This window comes from Phyllopteryx taeniolatus, chromosome 9, assembly GCF_024500385.1.
Source record: "Phyllopteryx taeniolatus isolate TA_2022b chromosome 9, UOR_Ptae_1.2, whole genome shotgun sequence".
NCBI lineage: Eukaryota > Metazoa > Chordata > Actinopteri > Syngnathiformes > Syngnathidae > Phyllopteryx > Phyllopteryx taeniolatus.
Window position 1 is genome coordinate 2,250,545 of NC_084510.1, and position 21,767 is coordinate 2,272,311.

General features: G+C 41.7%; 1 protein-coding gene across 4 annotated transcripts in view; it reads left to right on the forward strand.

Annotated features, from left to right (window-relative positions):
- The first annotated feature begins 534 nt into the window (after positions 1-534).
- The window catches only part of LOC133483561 (receptor-type tyrosine-protein phosphatase gamma-like), a 499,015-nt gene continuing 477,782 nt past the window's right edge, over positions 535-21,767 (forward strand). For all 4 annotated transcript variants that reach the window (XM_061784954.1, XM_061784955.1, XM_061784956.1 and 1 more), the window contains exon 1: positions 535-1,085. In XM_061784954.1, coding sequence (XP_061640938.1) covers positions 1,007-1,085 — 79 coding nt within the window. In that variant the 5' untranslated portion in view covers positions 535-1,006. The remainder of the gene's footprint in view (positions 1,086-21,767) is intronic.

Below are 21,767 nucleotides of genomic sequence, written 5' to 3' on the forward strand. Positions count from 1 at the left end.
TTGCATGTTCTCCCCGTGCTTGCGTGGGTTTTCTCCGGGCACTCCGGTTTCCCCCCACATCCCAAAAACATGCATGGTAGGTTAATTGACTACTCTAAATTGCCCGTAGGTGTGAATGTGAGTGTTTGTTTGTTTCTATGTGCCCCGCGATTGGCTGGCAACCAGTTCAGGGTGTACCTCGTCTAGTTGGGATAGGCTCCAGCACGCCCGCGACCCTGATGAGGAGAAGCAGCTCAGAAAATGGATGGATGGATTACTTGGGTTGTTCCCAACATCTGGTGCAATTTTCATGTCAATAGCACCTTTAGAAATACATTTAGTGAGAAAAATGGTGACACGTGTTCAATACTTATTTTAGCCGCTGTGCACGTGCATGTGCGTGTGTGAAATTTTTTTCCCTTGCCGGCACTAGGATCCAGCGGAATAGCACCGCTTCGTTCCTGTCTCCCCCTCTCCCTCTCTCTCCCCCCCCCCCCCCCCCCCACCCCCCCTCCCTTGCCTCAAGACTGTTTTAAAGTCGCTGTCATACTTGGGTTCAGACGCGACTCCGTGGACTGATGGAGACATGGCCACCTCGCAGCGCCTCATCCCCCCAAAAAAGCAGCTACTTTCTTCCCTGTGACTGCACGCCGAGCTCTGCCCGACTGCCGACTCTTTAGTGTCCGACAAGCGCTCAGTGGAGCGCCGCTGCGGTGGTCTCCTCCGGTGCATGTCTGAAATGCACTAACACCACGCTGTTCGCCGACTGATGTGCTCATGTTTAAGAACATAAGGGCAATGCTGGGACGCGAAGACTCTCACCTGGACCTCTAGCAACATTTCCCCACCCGTCATATCCGCTCGGTTCGGACTCCTGAGCGCACACCGCGTCTCCAGGCGCTGCTTTTTTACGCAGCAGCCGTGTCGCCGATTTGAGCGCCAGAAGGAGGGGGTGGGGGTGGGGGGGGGAAACAACTCAACACGTGCAGGCTTATTGTTTGTATGTGGACGTGTACTATTTTACAATATGTGGAGGTTACTGCAAACGTGTTACTGCTGCTGCTGGATTTTCTCGGCAGTCGTACCCTCATCAGAGTGTCATCGCGGTAAGTTTTCACCCTCTTGCATGCCAACACAGTTTGTTGTGTGGAGAAAAAAATAAATACATATATATATATATATATATATATATATATATATATATATATATATATATATATATATATATATATATATATATTCTTGGCGCTTTATGAGCACCAGGACTGTCAGATGCCCCAAAAGGAGACCGGGTGCATCGCTTGCACGCAGCTGGGTGACCTGTTTGTAAAGCCTTCTTGTCAATTCGGGGCACAAATCCAGCGTATCCTCAACCCTTGCCTTCGTTCCCAACTCGCTCATGATTCATCATCCTCGAATGTCCTGTTTTTTGTTGTTGTTTTTTTTTTCCTATGCAAAAAAGCCGCCCTCTCTCCTCATGGCTGTGAAGTCACGCACTAAACCAACAGAACAGTTGATGTTTAAATGCTCTGTCAGGGCGTAGAAAGTGATTTATTTATGTATTTATTGATTTACTTTGAGACTAAGCCGTGTATGCATATTTGTGAAACATTTTGGTCGGCCACTGAATTTTCTCCAACTATGATACAACCGAAATGAGTGTTCTCTTTCTTTTCAACCCTGGCCAATTACGTTTGGTAAAATATTCTTGTTGAGACGCCTGTTTGTATCTCTGTTCACCATGTCAATTCTTAGCTGCAGGTACACAAAATTCTTTAAAAAAAATAAAAAATAATCAAATATTTTTACATCAGCGATGACCTTGACCTTACGCACCTGTACATTTTATTTGCGGAAGATCTATAAATGATGGCTAAGCCTCTCATAACCGTTTATAAATATTGGCATAAAGATGCTGACATGTTTGACTTCCGACATGCTTCAAACCACATCATCTAACGGAATATACAGCACAATGGAGTGAATTACAGAAATGTCATGATAAAATGAAATTATTTTTTAGGCTCCAGCACGCCCACGACCCTAGTGAGGAGAAGCGGCTCAGAAAATGGATGGATGGATGGTAGTTAATGCTTCAGTGTAAAGATGTAGTGTGATTTTGAAGTCCCGAATGTTATATTAATAGTGTCCGACATCAAGCGGAAATTAGCCGGCGCTTCCAAAATGAAAAAATTGGAAATGTAACCCATTACATATGATACAAGACTTTCTGATACCTGCCAAGTCTTGATTTATGTTTTCTCAAAACTCTTCGGCTGAGGAAAGACTGTCTGTACATAACCAAAGAGTGAATTATTGACTCATGGACACTCTGGATCCTTGGGAGCTCCAAATCCCTGCTTTAAAAAGAACTTGCTGTCATGTTAAAATTCATGGCGCCCTGTAGCAGTCCATAAATATGACACATATTGTGTATGTTTTTTGAGTTTACAGAGATGTCTAACACAGACAGACAGACACACACACACATACACACACAAACAGTATGTAAACAACATTCAACGTCCGAGAGTTTCTGGTTAATAAATTAATATCGTCACTATTCATTCATTCGTATGATCTCGTACTGGTTTACAGTTTCAAAGAGTTCCTCTCATTGTGTGTGTGTGTGTTTTTTCTTTTTGTTTTGGTGGGGTGTGTGTGGTGTTGTGTTGCTTCATTTGTCACCGCACGGCCCAACTCTGGAAAAAGAGTTCCAAGACGAGCGTGTTCAAATATCAGCAATTTTTATATGTTTAAACGTGTTTTCAATACCAAGCGTCTTCGGATGAGCCAGTCAAAACAGTGAAAAAAATAATAGTGCGCTCATTAATTGGTAAATTGCAAGGACCCGGTTTCAATCCCCGGCCCCGCCTGTGTGGAGTTTGCATGTTCTCCCCGTGCCTGCATGCGTTTTCTCCTGGCACTCCAATTTCCTCCCACATCCCCCAAAACATGCTTGAATTGGAGACTCTAAATTGCCCGTAGGTGTGAATGTGCGTGAGACTGGTTGCTTGTTTCTATGTGCCCTCCGATTGGCTGGCAACCAGTTCGGGGTGTACCCGATGACAGCTGGGATAGGCTCCAGCGCTCCCGCCACCCGCGTGAGGAGAAGCGGCTCAGAAAATGGATGGATGGATGGATGACTGGGAGAAATCATGAGGCTCTGCTGCCTCATATAAATGTGTTTTAAATTATCAAACACATTTAAACAGTGCTGACAAATCACTTATTTGTCACTTATAAGGTATTACAAATAGGTAAAAAATAGGTAAATAGGTGATTTGCATAAAAATGAACAGACCAAAGTGAAAAAAATGGATGTTTGTTTCCTCATGTAGTGACTTTATGAATGTACAGTGAAGCTAGAAAAAAGACACAATTACAATCGCACGTTATACATCGCTCTGCTCTTGTTCTCTCCTTCTGTCTGTTTCTTACATTATATCTTTCTCTGCGGCTCTATATTCCATTCATTCTCTTTCCCCTGAGCTCGACCCCTTGCTGTCATGATACAGGCTATGGGTGACCCACCGTAGCTGGTGTATGTTGAATGTTCTGGCTCATGATAGGAACACAGTGTGCAACAACATCACCGGCAAGCTCTTTGCAGAGAGAAAGAAAGATCATCCCTTTTCATAGCGTGTATGAGGGCTGGTAAAACCAAGTATCGTTCGGTGCGCTCTGCACGGGACAATTTTGCACTCTGGCTACTCGCTTGTTTCATGAAATAAGAAATGGATTTCGTGTGGGTGCTGGCTTATCAGAGTGATTTTTAATTAAAAAAAAAATTTGTTTTAGTATGTCACTCATATGTTTGTTTGTCTCTTTCACTAACCAAGTACACAACTGTCTTTTAAATATACAATACGATCTGTTAGGATATGCCAAACCACTTCGACGTTATCCCTAATCAAGTGGCCGTCGCTCACAGATACAAACGGCTCATGACTCGAAGTCACCAGCAAACGGGGGGGGGGGGGGGGGAACAAGAGGTAATGCTGATGTAGTTTGCTTTGCTGAAAGATGTGAGTGCTTCACTTAATGTTGTTGATCATATGGTAGTAAAAGTCAATAATTGGGCACGCACTAATTCAAGGGTCAGAGCATTAAGAGCCATTTTGAATTTTAAATTTGATAAAATGTACTTTTTGTGCGCAGTATGCGGTAAAGATTCCACTTCATTTTAGCGACAGTTAATAACTATTTGTTGTGAGCATTTGTGAAAGATAACTTTAATTTTTCAAATAAACGGGTGGCCTTTTATGACCCCAAGAGGCCCCAGGCAAGAAGGGCGATGGAGCCCCCCAACCCCACCCCACCCATGATGCATAAGCAAATATATACTTTATTCAATAATTGACACATAAAATAACAAATACGACCATTTCCTTTGTTGTCATGCCCATATTAGTACTGAGATTAGTACTGAGTGAATAGGACAGCATGGACATTTATGTATGGTTGACAGAGGTGCGTTGTGACCCAGACCTTTCTTAGTGGCATTTGAATGTTTTTTTTTTTTGTTCCTGTGCTTGTTTGGCTTTTCTCTGGGTACCTTTGTGAACCTACACAGGATAAGTAGCGTATAAATCGAATGGACGGATGTTTGAAAGTCACCCTGTTGACATTGCGTTTATTGAATCTGCTTTGAGAGTATATCCGTTTGGAAGTGATGCAATCCATTTGAGTTATTTTAGTTTATGAATTCAATTTATGAATACAGTATATCCTTTTTTTACTCCAAGTGTGCCATGTTTTTAGGCAGAGGTTACCAGAGGTGATTTAAGTTGAAGGCCAAAATGTCCAGAAGGTTCCCCGTCTTCCGTTCAAATTTGTCAACTTGCTGATCATTAATAACAACCCGCTGCTGTTATCATGTGTTCTGTTCAAGTAAAGAAAGAAATGTCTTTTTGAAATAATTTTGTAAAATATTTTTGATTGTTACTTGGACCTTCTGCATTACATAACAATTGCCAGCAGAGCTGATTTACTGCAGCAGACATTTTTAGAACTGTCCATCCATCCATTTTCTTTCCCGCTTATCCTCACAAGGGTCACGGGCGTGCTGGAGCCTATCCCAGCTATCATCGGGCAGGAGGCGGGGTACACCCTGAACTGGTTGCCAGCCAATCACAGGGCACACATAAACATACAACCATTTGCACTCACATTCACACCTACGGGCAATTTAGCGTCTTCAATTAACCTAGCATGCATGTTTTTGGGATGTGGGAGGAAACCGGAGTACCCGGAGAAAACCAGCGCAGGCATGGGGAGAACATGCAAACTCCACACAGGCGGAGCCGGGGGATTGAATGACCTAACCAGTCGTCCACCGTGCCGCTCATTTTTAGAACTGTTAAAATAAAAATGGCATGGGGTGACATTTTTTGAAAAAGGCACAGAATTGATCTTATATTATAACTCAATCTCATGATAACAGAAAAGGTATCCACTAAAACTGGGCCTGTCACCGAGTTGACAATTCATTAAATTACTCACCTTAATTTCAAAATTTCTTTTTTTGTAATATGGCTGATGCAATTTGAAGAGTCCTTTAAATTACCCAGATCATTTAATCTATAGTATGTCCAGAATAAAATTTTCTTTCTTTGGTGTGAATGTTGGAGGCACGGTGACCGACTGGTTAGAGCGTCTGCCTCACTGTTCTGAGGACCGGGGTTCAAATCCCCGGCCCCGCCTGTGTGGAGTTTGCATGTTTTTCCCGTGGCTGCGTGGGTTTTCTCCGGGCACTCCGGTTTCCTCCCACATCCCAAAAACATGCGTGATAAGTTAATTGACGACTCTAAATTGCCCGTAGGTGTGACTGTGAGTGCGAATGGTTGTTTGTTTGTATGTGCCCCGCGATTGGCTGGCAACTAGTTCAGGGTGTACCCCGCCTCCTGCCCGATCATAGCTGGGATAGGCTCCAACACTCCCGCGACCCTTGTGAGGATAAGCGGCTCAGAAAATGGATGGATGGATTGATGGATAATATCAATATTTCTACATTTCTACACTGTATTGCTTGACGATGCTAACATTGCAAACATTTGTGTAATTTAAAGCCCAAATAATGTCTCCGTGTTCAGATCTTTACAGAGATACAGTATGTTTATGGATTATCAGCGTAATGTGGAAACTACGATTATCTGAGGTATCGTATTATTTACTTGTAGATCTGTTTGTACCAACTGAATAATGAAGCAGACAGCTCATGCCTGACAATGCTTCTTGTGGGTGGTTATGACGCCCACAATCGTGGCCCTGGCTCTAGCCTGCGGTGTTTGGAGACTGTGGTTAAGCGCTTTATTCTCAGAGCTTTCTAGGAGCAGAGTACATTGTTTATGCTGGAGTCCACCTTAATAATGTCATACTCCTCTGCAAAGCAACATGATTCAGTAATGATTCAGCCAACTGCTACTAGAACTACAGGCCGATGTGTGGCTCGGTGTGCATCAGCAACCTGACTGCTGCCAACATGCCTCTGGTCATCCGCACAATGGCCGGTTTATAGGCACGCAAACATCTGTTGTTTTTGGGATGAAAAGTGCTGAACACTACCACAGGCGTCTGCTAGCTGACACAGGGCATCACTTTTCCTCTTCTGTCGGCAGCATGCGGTGTCAGCATTGAGAGGCATCACACCCCTGTCATTGCACTGCTCTTCAACCACGGGTTAACAAAACAGTCAAGAGATGGACAAAGAAAAGGAAGAAGACAGAAGGGACATGGGACGAAAGAGATGTTTGGGATTCAATCTGTCACTTTCTGACATGAAAAATGAATGGGCCTTGTCGCTCCTGGCTCGGGAGAAAAAACAGAACAGTCATTGTAATCTCCCAAGTGCCTCTGCTGGCCCAACATGTGTAGCCCTCTTTCCATCTGTCTCTGTCTCTTTTTCCTCTGTTTTTTAACATTCATTCTCCATCTCAGTGCAGCGAGCGTGTATGTGAATTCATGTGCAGCGCATCTGCCTCTTTAAAATCCAGCGACAAATGAGACAAGTGTGTTGGTTAACCATTCTAAGCAGGCGTCTGTGTCACCAACCTTCTCTCTGAGCCTTTTTGTTACAGTGATACGGGAAGCGAAGTAGTGGGTGGGGGCTGACATTTAGGGAAGAGATTGGATATGCTTCATGGCCCTCGGTTGCCAACATTATCATCTTCATCATCTCAGTGCTCACTGGGCTATTATCTGGACTCAGCTGTGGCCAGGAAAATTCTTGCACGTCTGCGCAAGGTTCACTTTATCGGTGAGCTTGGGCCCTGTCATTGCAACCCCAGCTTTCCTTAATAGATTGATTAAAAGATACCATGGCTTGTTTGTGTGTACAGAAGATGTGACAGTTACAGGAGTGTCATCAGGCAGTAATCCTCGTAGGATGCCGTTTTGGTAGCCTCTGCCTTTCATTATGATGTGCTTTCTTGGGATCGAGAAGGAGGGAATTGACAACCAAATCATTGGAAAAGAAACTTTCTTTTGTACAATTGATTCAAGCAGGAAATGATGCCGTATTTTATAAGAAAAGGTGAAAATGATAATACTAATGTGAACGGCGCAGAGGTATTCGTAATATCAAGGATATGATGAAGAGAAGCCTAAAGTGCTGTCTTATTTTATGTTATTGATTAACATCTGGGCGGCACGGTGTCCGACTGGTTAGAGCGTCAGCCTCACAGTTCTGAGGACGGGGTTCGATCCCCAGCCCCACCTGTGTGGAGTTTGCATGTTCTCCCCGTGCCTGCGGGGGGTTTCTCCGGGCACTCCGGTTTCCTCCCACATCCCAAAAACATGCATTATTTGGAGACTCTAAATTGCCCGTAGGTGTGACTGTGAGTGCGAATGGTTGTTTGTTTACATGTGCCCTGTGATTGGCTGGCAACCAGTTCAGGGTGTACCCCGCCTCCTGCCCGAAGATAGCTGGGATAGGCTCCAGCACGCCTGCGACCCTAGTGAGGAGAAGCGGCTCAGAAAATGGATGGATGGATGATTAACGTCTCTGTTCAACTGAACATACCACAGTCCCATCACTTGTTTTTCCTTGCAGCTCACAAAATCACAGTTCCACTATGCAGTGTCAAACAAACAAATATTCGCCAACAGTTCCCTTTCTTTCTTCCATAACAGCCCCTGTTGAACCTAGACTCAATAGGCTTCTGGAAAATACACTTGGGGCTCTATTTTTGTAGACAGCGCATCTGCCTTGGGGCGCAAATGCCGGCATTTTCTAATTTTACTGCAAGCGCAAGGCCTGCTGCGTGTGTTTGCCAATTTGGCAGACCGGTCTGTGCTAAGTTGGGTGTTCCGGCTCAGCGAGAGTCCTTGGAGGTGCGCCCGGCGGAGTGACATTTTAGTGTCAGAAAGTCGGTCTAAATTCAGGCCTGCTCGGACCATGTCTAACTGCCCGCGCAGGTGAGTCTGCTGGCCTAACTAAATTTTGGTGAATTGGATTGGGGCACAGGAAGACATATCCTGGGTCTGCAAACATATTAAAGTCCCCAGTGTTTATCACCAGCTCATTCTGTATTTAATAAGGGTACCCGCTGACATTGTTACACAGTGACAGTGCTCCACTCACGCACGTATCGCTGCGTTTACGCATCGTCCTCTTCTACAGAGATATCTCTGTCAAGACTATCATTGCATCACATTTAATGTGCCAACTCTCACTGGAGCGGTTCCGAGTGTGAAGCGGCTAGGATGAAAACACTCTTGGATCTGCCGGTCTACAAAATTACCATCACCGGTCTAACACGTCCCTGGGACATGGTAATAAACATAAACACAAACATCCATGCATCCATTGATTTTCCGTACCGCTTATCCTCCCACCCTGAACTGGCCTACAATATCTATGAATGCTTTCCAAAACAATTTATGTTCTTGAATTGCCATATTTCCAGTTTCACAGTTCTATTCTTCCCACTGTCATTCGATAGTAAAGAGTTAAATAAATACCTTATAACTTAGTTTTTTGTGTTTGTCTTATCAGTAGAATGAATGCTGCAAGAGACTCTGGCGACTTGGGTTTGCGTATAGCCAGACACACAGAGACACGAAAAAACATGCAAAAAGAGAAACTATGCAAATACAGCACAAGATGTTGCTAAGAGTGGAGAGGTATACACCACTTAGCCCTTTTTTTCCTCAATTTTGCTATGTGTGATGCTTCTGTGTCATTGTTTGGGGCTCCATAGTGTTAAAAGGAGGTTGGACTGACAAGCTGTCGGGTCGTGTGCAGGCTGATAAACCTAAATGGCAGTGACGCTAAACAAACACCAGGAGGTGAGTGGAGAAGGAGCCAGAATAGAGAAACAAATAGACTTGGTGTGAAAAAGAACATTTGATCTATGCCTGCCCTCTAAATTGAAACTTGTGACACCGTCAGGTTGTTTTAGCATTGCTAAGATTCAATTTGATGGCGCAATCCTGACAGTGAGGCAGCTGAATTCTAACAGGTGGGGTTTTTTTTTTTTTTTTTTTTTGTCCAGGGGTGCCTTGTCAGTACTTTCAGACACTTTCTGTTCATTTGTCAGACTTGATAGGTGGCCATTCACTCTGGAGCTGTGACAGCTCTCCAATACACCAGTGAAAAGTGTAGATGGGTGATCCTGCCATTTCCCAGAACACTTTTTCATCCTGAATGGGGGAATGCACTTCACTCGCCTCCCATCAGTCATTCCAGCTGACAGGGATGGAGGCAGCTGCGTTCACCCTCTGAAAGGTGAAAGCAATGTTACCACCTCGCTATGAGATCTGGTATTTTAGTAAGAATAGTCATATTTTACTTAACACTTTTTTTCTCAGGTCCTTTGCATGACGACTTTAATATATTTTCAAATTTCCATCATTTTTAACTTTTAAGAATGTTCTTCTTTCTATTTATAGAGCAGTATTAGACTTTTTGTAGGCCCTGTTGGTGTCTCTCTAGGACTGGCCATAAAGTTTCATCTCGTTTCCTTTTTAACAAAATGCATGAATCAGTTGTCAAATGTGCATTGATGTGCTTTAGTTTGCAGTCAAATTATTTGAAATTAAATCCAATTTTAATCCATCCATCCATTTTCCACTCCGCTTATCCTCACTAGGCTCACGGGGGTTCTGGAGCCTATCCCAGCCTAACCGGCATTCGCGCTCACATTCACACCTACGAGCAATTTAGAGCTTTCGGTTAACCTGCCATGTATGTTTTTGGGATGTGGGAGGAAACCGCAGTACCCGGAGAAAACCCACGCATGCACAGGGAGAACATGCAAACTCCACACAGGGGAGGCCGGATTTGAAAGCAGGTCCTCAGAACTGTGAGACAGATGTGCTAACCAGTCGGCCACCATGCTGTCTATTACAATGAATATTTCATGAAAACTCAAAGATTCCGGATTATGCATGAAGTCATGAAGGGGTATGTTTAGGACACTTGGACAATCTTAAAATATCCTGCCATCATTTCATGGTGATGTCTACTGGCTTTGATATGACAGATTTAAGGGTGCTATGCACACATTGTGCAGCTCATTTCATTAAGCCTCATCTTGGAAATGATTCATGGTTCCTGATTCAAAATGGAGAGAAATCAATCTCAAACTACTTGGCAAGAAGAATCATTACAACCAACACTCATTTTGTTGGATGTTTGCTGTATTTTGGATGACAAAAAGTCTCTTTCTGAGCTATATTTAAAGCAAACTAGTTAATCAGGGAGTTTGCATGTTCTCCCCGTGCCTGCGTGGGTTTTCTCCGGGCACTCCGGTTTCCTCCCACATCCCAAAAACATGCATTAATTGGAGACTCTAAATTGCCCGTAGGCATGACTGTGAGTCCGAATGGTTGTTTGTTTCTATGTGCCCTGCGATTGGCTGGCAACCAGTTCAGGGTGTACCCCGCCTCCTGCCCGATGACAGCTGGGATAGGCTCCAGCACGCCCGCGACCCTAGTGAGGAGAAGCGGCTCAGAAAATGGATGGATGGATGGATAGTTAATCAGGGTTTTCTGTCTCTTTAATGGTTTCTTAAACCGTAGAGCTTAGTGCACAACTGCATGCAAGCCTCCAATAACTGTTATATTTTAATCTTATGGAGGCCAGGGTTCAGCGGACCATGTATATCCCACTATAGACCACTTTAGGGACCCACAACCAAAGCTCTACCTGTCAATTAGATGTTCTAAATGTTTCTATTGTAAGATGAATAAAGTCTATCATTTCCTTTGGATTTTTAAATAAAGATTGTTATTTGTGCTGTGTAACACAGCAGCACAGAGTGATTCTGAGCTTTCAGTTGTTGATATCCTCTCCCTTACTTTAGTGAGATTGAAGACAGTGAATAAAGAAGAGAGAGAATCAGGGGGGGGGGGAAATCATTGCATGTCAAGAAGTATTGTGTCACACATGCAGAAGAGAACTGTGCAGCTCTCATTAAATCCTTGTGCAGTGGTGTTGCTTTTTCCACTTTAATGCTTGTAAGATGCTGGCATCCTCCTTGGAGAGAAAAGGGGACTTTGGGGCACCAAGTGCATAGCCCAATTTGTCTTGGATCCAAGGGGAGTGGGTTTCAACAGTAATGTGTCGCCTCTTTCTTAATCTCAAGTGACATATCTTTTTCTCAATTTTATTTCTCTGTCTTGCGATGCCCCTTTTCTTGTTGTTGATGTCTTCAAACTGTCTTGTTTGACTTCATATTTTGTCTGTGTTTTTCCATTTTTTTTAGCTAGCCTCATGGGAGATAAAGACAATATATAAACAAAAGTTAATTGAAATTGGAACAACCAATTTGTTTGACAGTAATAAGATATGTGCAAAGAAAAAAAAACGAGAAGAGAAATCAGCACGGATCATCAAAAGGATAAAAAAAAACATTTCCCCAACAAAGCCCGAAGGGGAACTGATTTTCATTGATTGGTTATGCTTCCATGTTCTTCCTTTGCACACCTGAATTATCTCCCTTTGACCTTCTACGGCTAACAGCTAAACTGTGCTGCTGTATTCATCATAACACAAGCACTACTTGAAGCTCAGCCAATAGAAAAAGATGATGTCAAAACTACACTGTGGCAAACGCGGTGCTTTGTCAGAAAAAATAGGTTGACATTTGGACCCACTTAATATGTAATGCAGTGGAGTGAAAAGTGTGTGTGTGTGTGTGTAGAATTATTTGGAAGAGAAGCCATGCGGCGAGAAAACTGAAGAGACACCTCAAGGAGTCTGATAAAAAAAAGATGTGTTTTGTTATTTTAAGATGACTAAAAACAATAATGTTAAGAGCAGCCATATATATATATATTTTTTTTTTCTTCTGTTTGTCGTGTATATATGGCAACAAATGCACATTTATTGGAGATTGCCAGATGTAATAACAGTCAATTCGAGTGAATGTTGAAATGGTCTACACTAAATACAGTGCCTTCAACAGCTGGTAATTAAAATTCAAAATGATATAATATGGAACATTGGACTTGAGTGCTTTACTATGCTTTCTTGAAACTGCCATTCTTTCCGGCCCTGCGGCTTCACTCTAAAAATAACATTTAAGACGGCTCGTGTCAAGCTTCTATTTGCCTGCATTGTACTTCTCACTTTTGAGAAGCGCCGCGCTTAAAAAAGGGCAAGAGTAGAACAAGAAGAAGAGTAGTGGGTGTGGCGCAGAGGTGGGAGGAGTAGCCAAAAAGGATATTTCAGTTAGGTGACTGTTGCTTTAGAATAATATGACTCAAGTAAAAGTAAAAAGTATTGCTTTCAAATAATTACTTAACAATAAATATTCAGTGGAAAAAGCAACTGGACAGGCCTGTCCGAAGTTTGCCAGTGAACACCTGAATGATTCAAAGAATGATTGGGAGAAGGTGATGTGGTCAGATGAGACCAAAATCGAGCTGTTTGGAATCAATTTGACTCGCCGTGTTCAAGGAATTAACACTATGACCCCAAGAATACTGTCCTCACATGGAGGTGGAAGCATTATGCTTATGGGGTGTTTCTTTGCAAAGGGGCAGGTCAACTTCACCACATCGAGGGAAATATGAATAGAGCCTTGTACCGTGAAATCTCTTTCTCTCAGGCAGGAAACTTCAAATGAGTCGTGGATGGGGCTTCCAGCACGACGATGACCCAAAGCACACAGCCAAGGCAATGAAAGAGTGGTGAAAGAAGAAGCACATGAAGGTCATGGAGTGGCTAAGCCAGTCTCCAGACTTAAATTCCATTGAAAATCTGTGGAGGAACCTGGAACCTTAAGGATTTGGAGAGGATCTGCAAAGAGGTGTGGTCCAAAATTCCTCCTGAGATGTGTGCAAACCTGGTGATCAACTACAAGAAACGTCTGACCTCTGTACTGGGCAACAAGGGGTTCTCCACCTTAAGTACTAAGTAATGTTTTGATAGGGGGTCAAGTACTTGTTTCCCTCAATGAATTGAGAAGAAGATTTTCTTTTTGATATTCTGGCCCTCCCTGTTAAAGTACACCTACCATTAAAATTATATAGACCGTTCATGTCTTGTCAGTGGGTAAACGGAGTGTTGTTACTCCTACTACTACTACTACTACTCGAGCTTTAGTTTTCAGAACATGTTTTAAAACTGGTAGTTTAAAAAAAGTTTAAAAACAAAATTAAAAAATTGATAATAATGGAGATCAGATGATATTAAAATATAAATTGTGATCTTTTTTTTATTTTTGCCATATTGCCCAGCCCTATGTTTAATAATGTTTTTATACAACACATTGGTCTTTTTATTAATTAAAAACACAACAAAACATGGTGTTGTTGTTTTTTTGGAATAAATTAATGGCATTTTAGTTCATTTACTGTAAATGGGGGAAATTAAGTTATATAAATTACATTGAGTTATGACCTCGGTCACAGAATGATTTAAACTTGTAAGTCAAGGTACTGCTGTAGTTATTTAGAACATGAAGCTGGCACAAAATTGTATTATACAAAAACATCAACTCTAGTTTTTGTTTAAATAGTTTATATATTTGTTAAAACTCCAATGCTGAAATCTCAAGTCAAATGCAAAATATATGATGAGTATAAAAATATGCTTTGTGTCAACCTGGAGTACAGGCAGTTGGTTTGCATCAGCATGCACAGTATGCAAATTCCAGCGTCTTCGTGCCGCCCCTGTAGCAATATTCTATTTAAATATAAATGTAATGAAGTCCTTGTGAGTTTATAGCTACAGTTTCATCTGAGACTGTCAAACACTCATTGGTCCAACAGGAAGACAATGCACCTGTGGACTCCAAAGTTGCTCTGATCTAATTGGCTATATTAATCAGATGGAAGGTAGATGAGCAGTTGCTTTTGTATGACTGGATTTTTCTTCACAGGGATGCTTATTTTTCTGTCTAGCTGATTATAACATATCCCAAGCAGACCGCTTAAGGTTTTGCCTCCTGCTCCAGATGTTCAACAGATGGGGTTCCCTAATGTCAGTCTAGGGGTATGCAGGTTTCCACTCAAGCTGCTATGGGAGAGCTTCCTATCATGGATTAGTCACTGTTTTGTGTTCGTAAAAGCACTTGTGGGCTCCCATTCTTCTCCTTTAAAAGGCAATGTGTGTGGAACTAACCCAATTGACTTAATATTTATTAATTCATGTTTCAGCTAAAAGTTAAATATAGCATTGTTAAAATTGTTATTTGGGACTGTTTTATCACGTCAAATGGTTTATATGTGCAAGTTTTAACATGACTTCCTGTTTTAAGCTTGCAGCTTTTTATTTTGAAGGGTACGCACCGGAACTCAGCATTTTGGCACGAAAAGTAACTTCACACGGCACTGGTGTTTTTTTAAAAAATATTATTATTATTAATTTTGTTATTTTTTGTTTTAATGCATGGAACCAAATGGTATAAAACATTGATTCTGTTCCTTACCAACCGATGAGGCACAAGGTTAGTGTATGTGTGAATTTTGTCCCAATTCAGTATGATGTAAAGTTGCTACGGTGAAGTTTTAGCTAAGTGTTAAGCTTTTTTTTTTGTCATCGGCTCTTACGTTAGTTTGAAGACTAAAATAAATGCTAAAACCCATCAGTGCAAAAGTGCAACCAACCGTTTACCTTCTGAGCTGTCTCAATGGTGGCATAGACGTATTTTATTGTTTCACTCACCCAATTGACTGAGAGTTGACTTCGCTGAAGCTCCGCGTGGTGAAGGCTGAGGCTCGATGCGCGTCAGTGGCTACACATCGTGAAAGCCTCCTTTGCACAATATAATGTTATTCCAAGTGTTGCACTGAGGCGACTGGTCATTAATTTTAACAAAGTTAAGACAAACTTTTGTTCGCCACCGCCGTTCTGCACAAGCACGTCTTTGTGAGCGTTCTTCTTCGTTGGTTTTTGATGCTTCTTTGTTGGTTTTCGTCACTTCTTCTTCGCAGTCAGAACACTAGGCATCGAAACTGGTAACCGAACTTTTTACATTTGAACAATTCTGGGAGAACCGGGTTGTTAGTTCCGGTTCCAGTCGGTTCTCGATTCTCGATGCCCAACCCTATTTATATGTGCCCTGCGATTGGCTGGCGACCAGTTCAGGGGCTACCCCACCTCTCGCCCAAAGTTAGCTGGGATAGGCTCCACCACGCCCATGACCCTCGTGAGGATAAGCGATACGGAAGATGAATGAATGAACGAATTTGAAATGTGGATTCGTCAGACCACGGCACACTTTTCCACTTTGCGTCAGTCCGTCTCAGATGAGCTTGGGCCCAGAAAAGCTGATGGCGTTTCTGGATGTTGTTAATATATGGCTTTCGCTTTGCATAATAGATATTTAACTTGCATTTTTATATGTAGCGATGAATTGTGCTAACTGACAATGGTTTTCTGAGTGTTCCTGAGCTCACACTGCAATATCCTTTACACAAGGTTGCCGTTTTTAATTCAGTGCTGCCTGAGGGATCGAAGATCACGGGCATTCAATGTTGGTTTTCGGACTTGCCGCTTGCTAGATTCTCTGAATCTTTTGATGATATTCTGGACCGTAGATGAGGAATTCCACAAATTCGTTGCAATTTTACAAGAATGTTGTTCTTGTGCTGTTGGACTATTTGCTCACGCAATTGTTCACAAAATGGTGAACTTCGCTCCATCATTGCTTATGAACAACTGAGGCTTTCAGGGATGCTGCTTTTATACCCAATCATGACAATCACCTTTTTCCAATTTAACCTGTTCACCTGTGGAATGTCACAAACGTTTTTTTTTTTTTTTTAGCATCCTTCACTTTTCCCAGCTTTTTTGGAACATGTTGCAGGCATCAAGTTCGATGTGAGAAAATATTACAACCCCCCCCCAAAAAAAACAAAAAAAAAACAATAACGGTCATCAGTTTGAACATTAAATATCCTAACTTCATTAGAATTGGAGTTTGTCTTATGTTCATGATGGATACATTTGGATGCACTCCTTGTGCAAGCGCACCTCGACCGTAGACAGCGAGCAGACTAGCATCTTTCCATCAACTAGTTGCCATTTTTATATTTCTGTCTGCAGCGGGACTCAAACCCATCACCCTGTCCACCCAAACCTCAAGTCCTGAGATGAGCTCCTATGAAAGTAAAGAAATAAGATTAGTTCTCAAATTCAATATTAAAATAATCAGATATATTAGAGATATAAATATAGTGCAGCTTCAAACTGAATTTGCATATATAAAATTAGCAAAATAAACTATTTAATTAGATATGTTAACTAAATCAAGTTTTGCTTCAAGAATTACAATTAAATATTTCTCTGCTGTCATCATTCCTTTGATTTATATTTTTCCCTCCCAGCTTAATCTGTTTTTATTAGTGTCTTGTGTCTCTTCGTGGCTTGCTCTTTGTGCCTGGAGCCCTGTTTAAAGCTCTGACGGTTGAAAAAGGCCTCTCAGGCGATGTCACTCCAAAGACCACTGCTGTGTCTTGATGTTGACAGTCGCTGGCTGAGCCAAACTAAAAGCAAAATCTAATTACCATTAAATTGGCAAGTCCCCATAGCTAGCCCATTAGCCAAAATTAGCACACATTGTCACACACACACATTTTCCTCTTCACACTCACACTTTCCCTGCCCTTGCCACAAGCCTCATTTTATACTATGTTATTGGCTTCAACTTTCAGAAGAATTGTACAGTGGATGCTGTCTCATCTAAATGTTCCCCCCCTTACATATTTATTCCGTGGCGGGACAGTGGGCGACTGATTAGCACATTCTCACAGTTCTGAGGACCCGGGTTCAAATCCGGCCTCGCTTGTGTGGTGTTTGCATGATCTCCCCGTGCCTGCCTGGGATTTCTCCGGGTACTCCAGTTTCCTCCCACAGCCCAAAAACATGCATGGTAAGTTAATTGAAGACTCTAAATTCCCCATAGGTATGAATGTGAGTGGGAATGATTGTTTGTCTACTGTATACGTGTTCTGCGATTGGCTGGCGACCAGTTCAGTTGTACCCTGCCTCTCGCCCAGAGTTAGCTGGGATAGGCCCGCGACCCAAGTGAGGATAAGCGGTTTGGAAAATGGATGGATGGATGGATCTTTCTTCACTTACACTGCTAAAATCACACTTTGAATCTGATATCCCAGATGGAAGACAGACATAGTTTGTCCATTATGATTTGTTTTGGACTTTGATCCAACATTGGGTGTAACTGCATGGTGCCTTGGTGAGGATGATGTGTTTCCTGCTCTTCTCAGGAGACAATTGGTGTTCCATTGACACATGCAGGCTTACTTGGCAAGTGTTTTAAGATGCACTGCAGCCAGCTTAAATTTTGTTGTACCTGTTACAATTACATATTCTTATTATTATCATATATAGCTAGTCACATAGTATTAGCATGCTTCCTTTTGCCACATATAGTCTAAATTATTATTATTATTAAAACAAGCCTTTCAGTTTTGCAGCAGGCAGACCAAACCAAAGCTTTATGAGTAAAAGTGCATCAACTTAGCCAGAGAGAAAGACTAACACAAACACTTAATTGCTGTGCATAATGGCGGAAATGAGGCAGAAATCATCTGGACTGAAGTGGCAAGAGAAGGCAAGACTGCAGGAATTTAAAAAAAGGGGTATTTATTAGGGCCCGGCCAGCAATTGCCGCAAGCTGTTGTCGTAGGAACTCTGTTCTTTTTGAGAATATGCTATCAAGTTCTTGTTTAGCATTATAAAGTTGGTTCCTAAGTCGGTCCATCGGATTTATTGCTTATTCTTCTGTAAGTTGTTTGATTTTCATCTTCAATTCGCTTTCTAATTTTTGTACTTGTTAATTCTTGTAGGAACAGTATGAAATGGTTTTGCTTTTAATTACAGCTTTCCATGCTTCCCAAAGTAAGGATGGCGATATACTTTAGAGTTGCAGAGTCATTCATATCTAGAAAATCTTTCCATTCCTTCCTTAAAAAAAAAAAAAAAAAAAAAATATATATATGCATATATATATATATATATATATATATATATATATATATATATATATATATATATATATATATATATATATATATTACACGTTAAAAAATATATATAGCTGTCTGAACAATTATGTATTGGCCTTCTGGGACAATTATTGTACTATTTAGTGTAAAAAGTAACTTATTATGAATTAGTATTGAGACTCCTCTTTGTTGGCTGTTAGAGCTAGCTGAAAATGTCTGACAAAATTTAAATCACAAAGGTAATTTTCCTCTGATTTAGACAAAAAAGTTATGTGCTACATATTAATAAAAAGTGTACGATTGTTATACGTAAGTGAATGTGGGACAAACTGAGTGCATCGTCTATATGTGTGTGGGAAAGATAGATAACTCTCAGATATATTATTCATCAAATGGGAAATTTCTTACTGTATATGTATGAGGTTGTGTTTAGAGGTATTATGTAATGAAGTATTGAGCGTATTTTATATGAATTCAGCATAGCCAAACCATGTAAACGGAAGATAACGGAATATATCACGAGTAATACATACAAACAAAAGTAACATGCAAATACATATGTGTGTGTTGGGGGCAGGGAGGGGGAAAAGGAACTGCCATAGAGAAAGATGAGTAAAAAAGAAAACAAGGGCAATGTCCCATGTCAATGAGTGGAGGGTGAAATAGGACCTGCGTGAGTCACTTTATACCCCACCTAAACCAATTTAAAAACTAATTACTAAAACGGTTTCTTACACAAGGCGGCACGGTGGCCGACTGGTTAGAGCGTCAGCCTCACAGTTCTGAGGTGCGGGGTTCAATCCCCGTCCCCGCCTGTGTGGAGTTTGCATGTTCTCCCCGTGCCTGCGTGGGTTTTCTCCGGGCACTCCGGTTTCCTCCCACATCCCAAAAACATGCATTAATTGGAGACTCTAAATTGCCCGTAGGCATGACTGTGAGTGCGAATGGTTGTTAGTTTCTATGTGCCCTGCGATTGGCTGGCAACCAGTTCAGGGTGTACCCCGCCTCCTGCCCGATGACAGCTGGGATAGACTCCAGCACGCCCGCGACCCTAGTGAGGAGAAGCGGCTCAGAAAATGGATGGATGGATGGGTTTCTTACACAATATACCAAATATTAGTGCAAACTTGGAAGGAATACTCTTCTGTTAGAAGAGACAACGGGTGACTTTGGAATCGCAAAACAGTTGACCGTCCATGCATAGTTTGTCCACAACCAGTGAGGCGCGTTTTCCTTGTTGCCAGTAGTTCTTCATTATAAGGTACAGGACTTTGCGTTGCTTGTTGATTTTGCATGGGAATTGGTCCTTCATTCTGAACTGTGTACCCTTCAGCTCCTGTCCATTTGACTTTAAGATTTTCTGCTGGAAAGGGACAATTGGACAGGGTTGATTCCCTGCTTGCGGTCCTCCTAGTCTGTGGACTCGGTGGAAGGTAATGTTGGTAAGTGTCTCCTTCGGGATTTTGAGCTGTCGACATGAAGTTTTTTACATGAGCCTCTGGATTATCAGGTGTACTCACGCATGCTTCTTGACTGTAAGTCCAGCATTGCTTCTTTGATTTTTTTTTTCTTTCTTGAGAACTTCAACCTCAGTTGTCACCGCTTTCATGGCTAAATGAAGTTCGACATTGTCTTCTTTTAGCTCCTTGCCTTGCTGGTACGTGAACTCCAAGATGGTTTTGAGCTCCTTAATCTCCTGGTAAAATGAGAAGTGATCAGTTCTTGTGAATAGAGGAGAAGACTTGAAGATGGGCGTTGGGTGAGCTGGGTAGTAGATCTTCTGTGCTCATAGATGACTTAGCCTTCTGTCTTTTCAGCGGGTTGCTGCAGTCGTCATGGAGGGATCCGCTAGCTTGCATGATGAAATGTTCGAAAGATCCGTCGATCAAATCTTCGAGTGGCTCCATGATGGTCATCTTGGTGTCAGTAGCGTTTGGAATAAAGTAATTAATAATAACACTGGGGAACACAATTTTTGTTGAGTTAGGTCTGACAGCTGTTTTTAACAAATATTTGGGTGCGGAATCCAAAACTGATCTCAGTTTTTCTCTCTCACGTCAAGTTTTTGAACTATAGATATGTGCTTGTTTTATAAAACTTTTCAAATATTGACATACAATGAAATATGAAAGAAACGCATGACTGCAATGTTTATTTAACACTATTATGTTTTACAAAGGATATGGCACAAACCCTCTTAATTCCTACTATGCTAGGTTTCTGTTTGCAGATGTTGATAGTACTGACCAATTGGGAGCTGCACACACCTCTCACCGTCTCAATTGTGACTGCACAAACAAGTTGCCACGTAGCTGTAGATGAGTCCAATTATAATCAGCTGGCAAGTCTTACTACAGCTAATCAGTGGAATTTTGCTTATCTGGAGGGTAAGCTGTGGAGAAAAAAAACTTGATGTGCTAGAAAAAAACTGACTGCAATTTTGGAATCAGCATACCAATTTTACTTTTAATCAGCATAAAAATCTAACTCAACGGAATTGTTTTCCAAAATTATTCCCATGTGTAATGAGCCCTGCAAAAAGAGGGGGAAAAAGTGGATGAGGAGGAAATTAAGTCTCGGGTTTGCTAATGTGGTCTTGCAGCGTTGCCACCAAGTTTTGTCTGGGAAGTCTCGCTGTCTCTCGTGGTGTCCGAAGGCCTCTCTACCTCTTTCAAAGGTCTCTTAATGATTTTTTTCAAAGATTAAATTTTGCACCTTTTTTGACCATTTTTTTCCACATTCACAGGGTTCATACTTTTGCAAACTTGTCCTACAACTTCCATCTGATTGACTTCAAACTTGGTGTGTAGCATCTCCTATTAAAAGCTTTTTATTTCGCCGGACTATATGACAGGGGCGGGGCATAAAATTTTGCACATCAGATTTCCTTTCCAACAAAACAGGAAGTGCTCAATAAGTGTACGTCAGGCACGTCAAGAACAAGAGACTCAGGAAACAACAACAACAAAAATCGCAACATTGGAAAGTGAAATGATCTGTTCAAATGTCAAGCCACAGAACACAGATCATAACACCTCTCTCGCATTTCCAAGACAGGTTCAATTAAGTCAGCAATTAAGAATTTTTCATCGATCTTTTCATTTTTCATGTACAGCATTAACAATGTCACTCTTGTATGTTATTCATCTTTCATTTTCATCCTCAGTACATTTCCTTTATCGCTGTCATGTGGCTGTCAGCGGTGTTGTTCACAGCTCTGTTCATATTTGGTCTAAGTGGGTCAGGCTGACAGTCAACTTGTCTTTGCATGCATTCTTCTTTCAAATAATTGTTCACTTCCCAGATTTATTCCAACTATTGATAGCTACTATTCTACCAGTACATTTAGAAGAATACACCTGTTC